Genomic DNA, 11,384 nt, shown 5'->3' with positions numbered 1-11,384 from the left:
GCCTGCATGTATTATATGTATTGCATATGGGCTTGTTTCTCTTTGGGTTAGAAAAGAGTTTCAGATCCTTTGGAACTAGAGTTATGGATGGTTATATGTAAATGAATGTTTCTATCCTACCTGCCAGTTCTCAAATTCAGAGGCTTATATTAATTACAAATGTTTGGCCAATAGCTCAGGCTTATTACTAACTAGATTTTACATTTAAATAAACCCATTTCTATTAATCTATGTTTTTCCATGTAGCTTGTGACTTTACCTGTCTTCTAGCACATCTTGTTTTCCAGTAGCTGACTGACATCTCTACTTTTTCCTCCCTTCTTCCTCCCAGCATCCTCTTAGTCTGGTTTTCCCACCTAACTTTATGCTTTTCAGCTATTAGTCAGTCAACTTGTTTATTAAACCAATCACAGTGATAAATCTTCACAGTGTACAAAGGGAATATTCCACAGCAGTTATGAGCCAACACATGAGTGTAGGAACCAAACCCAAGAAGCCTCTATAAGACTAGCAAGTACTTTTAGATGCTGGACTATCTTTCCAATCCTAAGAAATGAAGATTTATTCTTAGAAAATGCCCATAAGTGAAGGTCATATTTCCATATTAAAGAAGAAAAAAGCCATCAACATCATTGCTCACCAAACATTTATTGTTTTGATATAATTTCATGATCTACACATGATCTTTGTTGAAAAAGTTTCCAGAATTGGTAACTTGGGCTACCAGGGACTTCAAACAGATGAGATATATTTTCTCTATATGTAATGGATTAGTAGGGGTTAGTTCAGCTCTCATGACCCAGTAACAGAAGAACAGGAGCCTAGGCATCAGAGATGTTGGTCTCAGTAATCTTTCTCTCTCCTCGAGGCTTCCCAGTGCTCTTCATCAAAGTCTAGACCATAATTCTTGGAGTTCCTGATATTTTCCTCACAGCAGCCAAAGCTCACCAAAGTCTAGAATCTCTTTCTTCAAATGTAATAGAAATCTTAAGTGTACCTTTTCCCATTTTTAAACTTTAGGAAGAATGTTCTACCATTCAGCGATTCAATCAAGTATCACCTAAACTGAAAACAAACTAGGAATGATTTAAACCGGCAAAGTGATCAAAATGAAGATTGATTAGTTCACCTAATTTACTTCACCCAACCAATAACCCTAGAATTGCTACTCAAGGAACTGAAATTTCAAAAAGTGCAGTACTACACTAGTCTTTAAAAGGATCTAGTAGGCAGATGAGAAGATGACATACAACTTCAGCTTTTTAAACAGACACAAAGATGAACTGACACATAGCTTTTTTCATTAGCTTCAAGCTGCTTCACCTCTGGCACTCATTGCTTGCTCTCGTACATAGTCGTAGAGGGGGCTGGGAAAATTAGCTGTTTTGGAAGGGTGGTTTCCATATTGTTCTCTTATTTGGGACCTGCCACTACCATGAGTTGGAAAGAAATGTGTTCCCTGGGATCCTTGGCTCTGGTCATCTTCATTCATGTGAAATTTTTCTTTGTTGGGGAAGTTTCTGGATTGGTCTTGGGATCCTTGATACCTTTTATTTTCTTCATGAGTTTGTCTATCCCATTGTTGATGATGCTTTTGATGTTTGTCTTTTCCTTGATGGTTTTGCATATCTTCATGCATTGTCTACCTTGTTGATGACCTTGATTTTCTACATGAGTTGTCCTGTGTTGTCTTTTCTGGTTCTGCTCATCTACAGAGGTTTGCCTATCCTGTTTCTGATGTGTTGTTCATCTCTGTGGGCTTGTCTGTTCTACATCTCATACAGACCTTCCTGCTCCTCAAAACTGTGTCCATCCCAATTTTGATGCTCTTCCTCTTCCCAATGGCCCTCCTCACTACTCTGTGATTGCCAGTCATACTCTTCATGGAGGTATGGCTCTTCTTGATGTATCGGAGCTAAGAGTTTGTGCTTATTACTCTCTTCAAGCTTCCATGCCTGGTGCTGGCTTTGCTGCTCCCTTTTATCCTGGAATCTCTGTCTCTGGGTTTGATTTACTTCTTCTCTTGAAGTCTGTTGACTTAGTTTTCCTGATCTTCCAGATTGTTCAACATATGAGTCTCTTCTTGCTTTATCAGTTCCTTGGAAGGACCTGTTTTGCCCTTGGAGTTCAGTTTTCCCAATCTTTGATTGATCACAGTGAGAACTCTGGCTTTTACTGCTTGTCTGACGCTGGTGAGAACTCTGGCCTTGTCTGCCTGTCTGATCATACTGGAAACCCTGGCCTTGACTGTCTGTCCGATGCCAATGTGAACTCTCTTGTCTGTCTGTCTGACCCTGGTGAGAACCCAGGCCTTGTCTGCCTGTCTGATCATACTGGAAACCCTGGCCTTGACTGTCTGTCCGATGCCAATGTGAACTCTCTTGTCTGTCTGTCTGACCCTGGTGAGAACTCAGGCCTTGTCTGCCTGTCTGATCATACTGAAAACCCTGGCCTTGACTGTCTGTCCGATGCCAACGTGAACTCTCTTGTCTGTCTGTCTGACCCTGGTGAGAACTCAGGCCTTGTCTGCCTGTCTGATCATACTGGAAACCCTGGCCTTGACTGTCTGTCCGATGCCAATGTGAACTCTCTTGACTGTCTGTCTGACCCTGGTGAGAACTCTGGCCTTGTCTATCTATCTGACCTTGGTGAGAACTCTGGCCTTGTCTGCCTGTCTGATCATACTGGAAACCCTGGCCTTGACTGTCTGTCCGATGCCAACGTGAACTCTCTTGTCTGTCTGTCTGACCTTGGTGAGAACTCTGGCCTTGTCTGTCTGTCTGATCATACTGGAAACCCTGGCCTTGACTGTCTGTCCGATGCCAACGTGAACTCTCTTGTCTGTCTGTCTGACCCTGGTGAGAACTCTGGCCTTGTCTCCCTGTCTGATCATACTGGAAACCCTGGCCTTGACTGTCTGTCCGATGCCAATGTGAACTCTGGTCTTGTCTGTCTGTCTGGCCCTGGTGAGAACTCTGGCCTTGTCTATCTATCTGACCTTGGTGAGAACTCTGGCCTTGTCTCCCTGTCTGATCATACTGAAAACCCTGGCCTTGACTGTCTGTCCGATGCCAACGTGAACTCTCTTCTCTATCTGTCTGACCCTGATGAGAACTCTGACCTTGTCTGCCTGTCTGATCATACTGAAAACCCTCGCCTTGACTATCTGTCCGATGCCAATGTGAACTCTCTTGTCTGTCTATCTGACCTTGGTGAGAACTCTGGCCTTGTCTCCCTGTCTGATCATACTGAAAACCCTGGCCTTGACTGTCTGTTCGATGCCAACGTGAACTCTGGTTTTGTCTGTCTGTCTGACCCTGGTGAGAACTCTGGTTTTGTCTGTCTGTCTGACCCTGGTGAGAACTCTGACCTTGTCTGCCTGTCTGATCATATTGAAAACCCTGGCCTTGACTGTCTGTCCGATGCCAACGTGAACTCTGGTTTTGTCTGTCTGGCTGACCCTGGTGAGAACTCTGGTTTTGTCTGTCTGTCTGACCCTGGTGAGAACTCTGGCCTTTAATGCCTGTCTGACCCTGGTGAGAACTCTGACCTTTAATGCCTGTCTGACCCTGGTGAGAACTCTGGCCTTGGATGCCCATATGACCCTGGTGAGAACTCTGGCCTTTGATGCCTGTCTGACCCTGGTGAGAACTCTGGCCTTTGATGCCTGTCTGACCCTGGTGAGAACTCTGGCCTTTGATGCCTGTCTGACCCTGGTGAGAACTCTGGCCTTTGATGCCTGTCTGACCCTGGTGAGAACTCTGGCCTTTAATGCCTGTCTGACCCTGGTGAGAACTCTGGCCTTGGATGCCCATATGACCCTGGTGAGAACTCTGGCCTTTGATGCCTGTCTGACTCTGATGAGAACTCTGTCCTTTAATGCCTGTCTGACCATAATGAAAATTCTGGCCTTTGCTCTGACCTTGTCCATCTGTCTGACCATGTTGGAATGTATGTTTTTGTTTGTCTGACTGACTATAGTGAGAATTCTGGGCCTGTCTGTCTGTCTGACTGTTGCCTGATTTCTGATATTGCTTTCCATATTGTTCATAAGAACCAGATTCTTGTTGACTGGTTTGACTAGAGTAAGAATCTTGTCGGAGTCTTCCAGACTGGCCATGGCTGCTTTGTCGTCCAAATGTTTTAGACTGGCCATAATGAGAAACCTGATTTGGGATCTCAGGCTGATTTAAAGCAAAGATATATCCTTGACTTTTGGGTCGGTCGTTGCTAGATTTATGACTCAGTTTTTGATCAGGGCTAGAGTGCTGATCGTCTGTCTCAGACTGATCAGAGCTATAATCCGTGTCTTGTCCCTCTGCCTGACCCTGGTGCGAGTCCTTATGTTCTTGGACATCCTGACTTTGTCCTTCAGATTGCCTAGGCTGTCTGCCTGTGTTTTCAGAAAACTTATGGCTCTGTGTTCCTTTCTGACCCCGTTCTTTCTGGGAGGAGGTTCTACCTCCACATGACTTACTATCTAGTTTACGATGGCAAGCTTGGACCAATTGGAACACCAACAAGAGGTATTCACGAAAATCAACATATCCATTTCTGTCTCGGTCCAAGTGTTCCAGAATGGTTTCCACAGTCTCTGGGTCATTTGGTCTCTGTAAGAAAAACAGGGAAAAACCCCCAAATATCCTTTTATGGATGTTGGTTTATACATCAGTCTTAATGCCCCAATCCACTCCCAAACAGCTTTTCCTTTTCTTTCTTTCTTTCTTTCTTTCTTTCTTTCTTTCTTTCTTTCTTTCTTTCTTTCTTTCTTTCTTTCTTTCTTCCTGTCTGTCTTTCTTTCTCTCTCTCTCTCTTTCTCTCTCTCCCTCCCCCTCCCCCCCCTCTCTCTCTTTCTTTCTTTCTTTTCCTCCCTCCCTCCCTCCCTCCCTCCCTCCCTCCCTCCCTCCCTCCCTCCCTCCCTCCCTCCCTCCCTTCTTCCTTTCTTCCTTCCTTCTTTCTGAGAAACTATTATTGTTAAGTGGCTTGTTCTGGTTCTAATCTTTGATTAGTTTATTTTCTGAACCTCATCCCTTAATGAACCAATGGGGGTTATGACCACAGGAAACAGACAACTATATTAACAGCAAATTTGAATCATTTGAATTTGAATCATTCGAGAAAGTTATTATCTTTTCTTTTTCTTTTTCTTTCTTTTTTTTTTTTTGGTTTTTCGAGACAGGGTTTCTCTGTGGCTTCGAACTCACAGAGATCCGCCTGCCTCTGCCTCCCGAGTGCTGGGATTAAAGGCGTGCGCCACCATCGCCTGACTATTATCTTTTCTTTTTCTTTTTGGTTTTTCAAGACAGAGTTTCTCAGTAGCTTTGGAGCCTGTCATGGAACTAGCTTTTGTAGACCAGGCTGGTCTTAAACTCACGGAGATCTACCTGCCTCTGCATCCTGAGTGCTGGGATTAAAATTGTGCACCACCACCATCCGTCTAAATTATTATCTTTTTACATAGTACAGCTTACCTGTTTATAAACCTCTTTCTCGCTACACTGTGACACTCTCAATGGAAAAGAAGTTAGTTTTCTTTGTGTTTGTATCCTCAGAGTCTAGGATTGTGCCAGCATGGAGTAGGTACTCAATGAACCTTTAATGAATTATTGCACAAATGTATGAGATAGTGTGTGTACAGAATTACATATAGAAAACATGAATGACATTTTTTTAAAAAGTTATTCTCCATTACTTTGAAGTTGTTCTGTGTTTTGTTTACATACAAAGAAGGAGGGGTGTGTGTGTGTGTGTGTGTGTGTGTGTGTGTAAGAACTACTGAGAAGCTGTTGGAACTGGAAGGTACTTACCAGTACATTACTGGTGGGGAATGACTAAATAAAACAAAATATTGATAAGATATCCTGGATGCAGACATAAGAGTCAAGCATCCCACTCCACAAGATCAAGAGTCTGTGTATCTTACCCGAAGGATGTCTCCAAACTCAGTGAGAAGCAGCTGCTTCAAATCCATCTTGTTCAATGAAGCGCATTCCCCATGGTGTTCAGCATATTTCTGGAATACCTTACTCACATTGAGTATGCTGCTAAGAAGTTCAGGCATTCTGGCAAACACAGGTAAATCTAAGAAGAAAAAGAAGAAGGAGAAGAGGAAGAGGGAGAAGAAGAAGAAGAAGAAGAAGAAGAAGAAGAAGAAGAAGAAGAAGAAGAGGAGGAGGAGGAGGAGGAGGAGGAGGAGGAGGAGGAGGAGGAGGAAGAGGAAGAGGAAGAAGAGGAAGAAGAAGAGAAGAAGAAAGAAAGATTTTTTTATTTTTTATGTCTCCTTGAAGACAAGGAGTCAACATTTCCAGTGATTGGTTTCGTGGATTTGGGAAGGAGGTTTAAACAACCATAGAGTCCCTTCTTAGCTGTAATTTTAGGCTCGTCATTACGTGATCAACCATGAGGCTCCAAATATCATACACTATCATGACAGTGATTTAAAAAGGGTTTCTTTGCTAAAAAGAGGCAAATGCTTAAGAGATTATACATGTGTAGTCGATATTTACATGCCTTAGTTTCTACTCTGGGTGGAAGTTGCTTGACTAAGATTCTCACGTGAGAACAAAAATAAAGGGGCGTCCAAAGGGGGTGGGCAGAGGTCAGCATAGTGTGTGTGGTTTCCTGCCACAGTAAGGCATGCCATTGAAGAGGATCTGTCTTCTAAAGAGTCGCCTTTACTCAGGGAAGAAGGTAAAGTATCTCTTTTAGTGGTTCAAGAAATCTTTCTGAGAGGTTCATTTCTAGAAAATTCTTTTACTTGCTTATTAAATGTAATCAGCAAATAGAAAAAAGGTACAGAGAAAAACAGTAAGTGGACACACTGTACACAGGACAAGCAGTGCATAGTCAGATAGGTCAGCACTGGCTGCGTTGGGCAGCAGGGGTCTTCTGCTATCTGTATGCCAATATTCATTCTTGTGGTACAAAAGAAGTACTTATGCCCATAGGCTTCTGAAAATAAAACCCCAATTGCAAAACATAGGCATGCAACAATGCCTATACACGTAAATGACAAATAACAGATTGCATGGGACAAGCTGAGACTTTTGTGACCACTTATTATATCAAAACTGAATATTGCTGAGTCCCCATGGCCCAGAGTCTTGTCTAACTTGCACATGAGGTAAAGATGGCACTACAGAAAAGCCAGCTATCAGTCATCCAGACTTCCAGTTTGGGGATCTGTAGGGCCCACATCTCACAGATTTACAGGTAGGCCATTCTAGCATCCACCATAGTCTAAAACAGAGTCCTGAGTAAAAAGCAGAAAGATGCCCAAGAGTATCTCCGGCAGGAATGGTCTCTGCCATCCACACTTGTGGATACTGCTGTTGCTCCAGCATGCGTGCCTTACCTGCTTGAGGAAGAGTGAGCAGAAGATTCAGGAGCCAGGGAGGATGGCAGAGACTTGAAAATCCATCCTATTTATACGGTTTTTAATTATCCTACCAAGTCATCCTGGGAGACACCCATTCTGTGGTAGGGACTGAATCATTCTGGGCTCAACCCAGATCAGCCCAGTTCAACCCAGCTCCAGCTCAACCTCTCCCTCTGCAAACCGTTCGGTTGATTTACTTCCCGCATTTGCTCATGAACCTGTTTGTCACTGTAGTAGGTGACACTTTTCAAGTCTCAGCCCCACTTAATTAAGGGAGTGTGTGTGCTACATGCTGTGTGGACTGGGAAGACAGAGGTTCCAGCCAAATCCATCCTTAGAAATCGTCACTAGCCAAGGCCGATGGGGGTAGGGGTACACAACAGGTATACCATACCAGAGAAAGATGTTTATGTGTTCTACAAAATCCGAGCTAAGTAGAGATTAGGGACTCTATACATTGGTCAGCATATAATTCTTGGAAAATATGTCTTAAACTTGTATTTTGCTTGTAAAAGTAGCTATTTGTATGTCTTACTGACCTATTTTTAATGGCTATTCTTTTCCGCAGGCTAGTAAAAGTAGTTGTTGAATCAATTTTAGAGACATATTGGGTGGCAAGTGATGACTGCTTCTTTTGTTGTTGTTGTTTTGTATTTTGTTTTACTGGAGACAGGGTTTCTCTGTGTAACTATGGCTGTCCCGGAACTCACTCTGTGGACCAGGCTGGCCTCGAACTAGGCCTCTGCCTTCTGAATGCTGGGTGGGATTCAAGGTGTGTGTGACCAGTGCCCAGCACGACACTGAGTTTTTCAGTCTTACTAAAAGGTTGGAGTTGGGGTACCACCTGGAAGTTGATGATTTCTGTGACATAGAGATATTGTTTGTGACCCACGCCTCCACTTATTTTCCATCTCCCTAACACCTGTGACACATCGCACGGTGTCTTCTCATAGAGAGCCTTAGTAAATCTTCAAGGATTAAGTGAATTGTTGAATTGTGAGACACACTGGAGAATCTTGTGTAAGGAACAAAGAGTTTGAGAGTCACCTGCATATCTGCTCTGTCTCACAGGTGCCAGCTGGATATAATTACATATGAAATATATAATCATATTGAATAATTGATTATGTAATTAGTCTCCCAGTCAGTTACTTGTGATGACACTTGCTATTATTTGCCATGTCTCTAAGATTTTGCAAAGGAATCATAAAAGTTCAGAAAGATTTTAGTCTAATTGGACTAAAGAAGCCTCACACAGAAAAGATTTGGAAAGACCAGTGTGGGGCTTGCTAAGTGTGCAGTAATTAAAAAGTCTAGGCCGAATCCTCTGGGCCAGATCTGGGTTTCCTTCACTTCTAGTTTTGTAAGCAAAGTTTATGTTGTTCTTTGAAACACTCAGGTAGGAAGAGAAGGGGAGAAAGCAAAGGCCAAAGTTGCGTAGTTGAGACCTCCCACACGGCTTGAATTAGCATGGGTGCCTATGTCTGGGAAGGCAGACAGTTATCACTGCCTTCCCAGCGGCAGAGGTAGAGAATGTGGGAGCTGAAAGGAAGCTTAGCCTTAGCTTCTTAACTTACAGATGAGGAAACTGCAGTTTCTGGTTATCCTGAGTGACCTCCTGAAGGGCTCACAAGGCTGCAGAAGCCCGGCCTAATGCTCATGCTTACCTTCCCAGCAGAGGATGCTTTTCTCCTCCTCTACCTCCCCTCCCTCTCTCACTTCTCTCCTCTCCTCCCTTGCCCTCTCCTGCCCTCCCCTTCCCTCTCCTCTCTTCTCCCTTCTCTTTCCTTCATTTCTTTATTTCCATCTCTCTTTTCTGAGGTACGATCTACTGTGTTGACCCGGCTAACTTCAAACTCAGACAATCATCCTGCCTCAGCCACTCAGCTTTTAGGATTCCAGGTGTGTCACTACACCTGGCTAATATGCACTGTTTTGCATTCTATAGAAGATGTCTAGGGCCCAATTTAAGGGTTTATTTTAATGATAAATGTTAATTGAGTGTTTTGTTGGTCTTGTTGTCAGCATTGTTTTGGGGGAGATTGTAAATTCCTTGCAGGGTGTGACTAGTTGTCTCCGTTAATCTGGAGCTGAGGAATTCCTGAGATTAGACACGAGTGCTAAAAGTGGAAGTGCCCGGGCAGCCTGGGGTACACAGATCACTGTCGTTTGCGGTGAATGGATGGACCTGAAAGAGGAATGTCAGAACAGGGAGGCCAGATAGGAATCTATAATGTGGCTTTGGTGAGAAGCAAGTGTAGGAGGATGGCTGGATGGATGAAACATGGAACGGGTTTGGTGAGTGGAAAGGGGATGCCAGGAATCATCCCACCGATTCAACCTAGGTGACTAAAAGGACTGCACTATAATGAAGGAATGTAACTTCTGAATGAGACTGGTGGAACCCAAGACCGAGAGCCTCCACTGGCATTCCCCAGGTCTCTGCCCTTTGAAGGCTGCTGTCCTGCCTTTACAGCTGATCTTGCCATATTGTCCTGACCCGATAACTGGCTAGTGCTGAGACTCTTGCTTTTGCGTCTATGTTTAGTGTCCTATATTTTATTTCTCTTCTCACTTAGTAGGATGGAAGATCTCAAGGCAGTGGGCTAATCCTAGAGGTGAATAAGGGCATTTAGGATAGGAAGTGAAGAAAACAGATATCGCCATAGAGAGAGCAATACTGTAGGACGTTCCTGGGATGCGTGGCAGGTGGGGTTTTTTCTGGTGCGAGGTGCGAAACAGGAAGTGCTCTTTGTCTGATGCTGCCGCAGAATTACCGCTCTCACAAGTAGGATCTTCAGTGCGTGAATTCACTTAACACTTAGGCTCTCTAGCGTGGTCAGAATCTCCCAGTCAGATATTCATTGGATACTCGTGAGCACATGGAAGGCTGTTTTGTAGGCACAGGGTGAAAACATAATTCCTGTTCTTTGTTTACGTGTGGGTAGCTGTGTCTCTCCGGGTGAACAGATATGATTACGGGACAGAGCTCAACGTCAGTTGTCTTCCCAGATGGCCCTTACCTTTTTGTTGCTGTTGCTTGTTTGTTTTTGTTTTTTTGATACAAGGTTTCTCTATAGCTTTGGAACCAGTCCTGGAACACACTCTGTAGACCAGGTTGGCCTCTAATTTACAGAGATCTGCCTGCCTCTGCTTCCTGAGTGCTAAAATTTAAAGGCTTGCACCACCACTGGCCGGCTTCCCTGCCTTACTGTTTTAAGACAAAGTCTCTCACTGAACCAGAGTTCATATATTTCTTTTTTGAGACAGGATCTCTTGGCTGTCCTGGAATTCAGCTTGTAGACCAGGCCGGCCTCAAAGCCCCTGAGTGTTAGGACTAAAGGAGTATGTGACCACACCCAAGGCACTCACCATTTTTGCTAGACTTGCTGACCAGCAGGCCCCAGGGCTTGGCCCTGCTTGTCTCCCCAGCACTGGGATTATAGACATATGCTGCCGTGCTAGATTTTGGCATGGTTGCTGAGGATCCAAAGTCAGACCCTCATGCTTGTGGGTCTAGCACTTTGTCAACTGAGCAATCTCCTTGGCCTCCCCAGTTCTCATTTTCAAAGGCCTTTAGTTTGTTGCTGGAGAGATGGCTCTGCACTTAGGAGCACCTGATGCTTCTGAAGAGGACTGAATTCGGCTCTCAGCACCATATGGTAGTTCGCGACTATCTGTAGTCGTGACTACAGTTCCAAAGGATCTGATGTCCTCTTTTGGCCCCTGTGTGCACCAGACATGCATATGGTACACAGGCCCATATAGGCAAAAAACACTCATACACATAAATCATTAAAAAAAAAAAAACCCTGAATCTTTTAACCCCACTAGGCAGTAAAATACATAGGAAGAAAGGTAGGTTTGGGGAGTTAGAAATAATTAAAATTTCATGTCTATAATGTTAGTGCTAGGGAGGCTACAGCAGGAGGATCATAAATTTGATGACAAACTAGGCTCCATAGTAAGATTCTTTTTTTTTTTTTTTGAAAATGTTAGCATTTAA

The 11,384-nt window shown here is 43.9% G+C and overlaps 1 protein-coding gene across 1 annotated transcript; it reads right to left on the bottom strand.

The window, feature by feature from the left end:
• Positions 1 to 1,488: 1,488 nt before the first annotated feature.
• Rptn (repetin) lies at positions 1,489 to 6,061 on the bottom strand. Its single transcript, XM_057793844.1, is given in 5 exon segments — positions 1,489 to 1,742; positions 1,745 to 2,275; positions 2,588 to 3,514; positions 3,923 to 4,610; positions 5,924 to 6,061. Coding segments are annotated over 5 exon segments (2,538 nt in total).
• Between the last annotated feature and the right edge of the window lie 5,323 nt (positions 6,062 to 11,384).

Source organism: Chionomys nivalis, chromosome 18 (genome assembly GCF_950005125.1).
Source record: "Chionomys nivalis chromosome 18, mChiNiv1.1, whole genome shotgun sequence".
Lineage (NCBI taxonomy): Eukaryota > Metazoa > Chordata > Mammalia > Rodentia > Cricetidae > Chionomys > Chionomys nivalis.
Note: the sequence above shows the minus strand (reverse complement) of the source record. Positions and strands in the feature narration are given on the sequence as shown.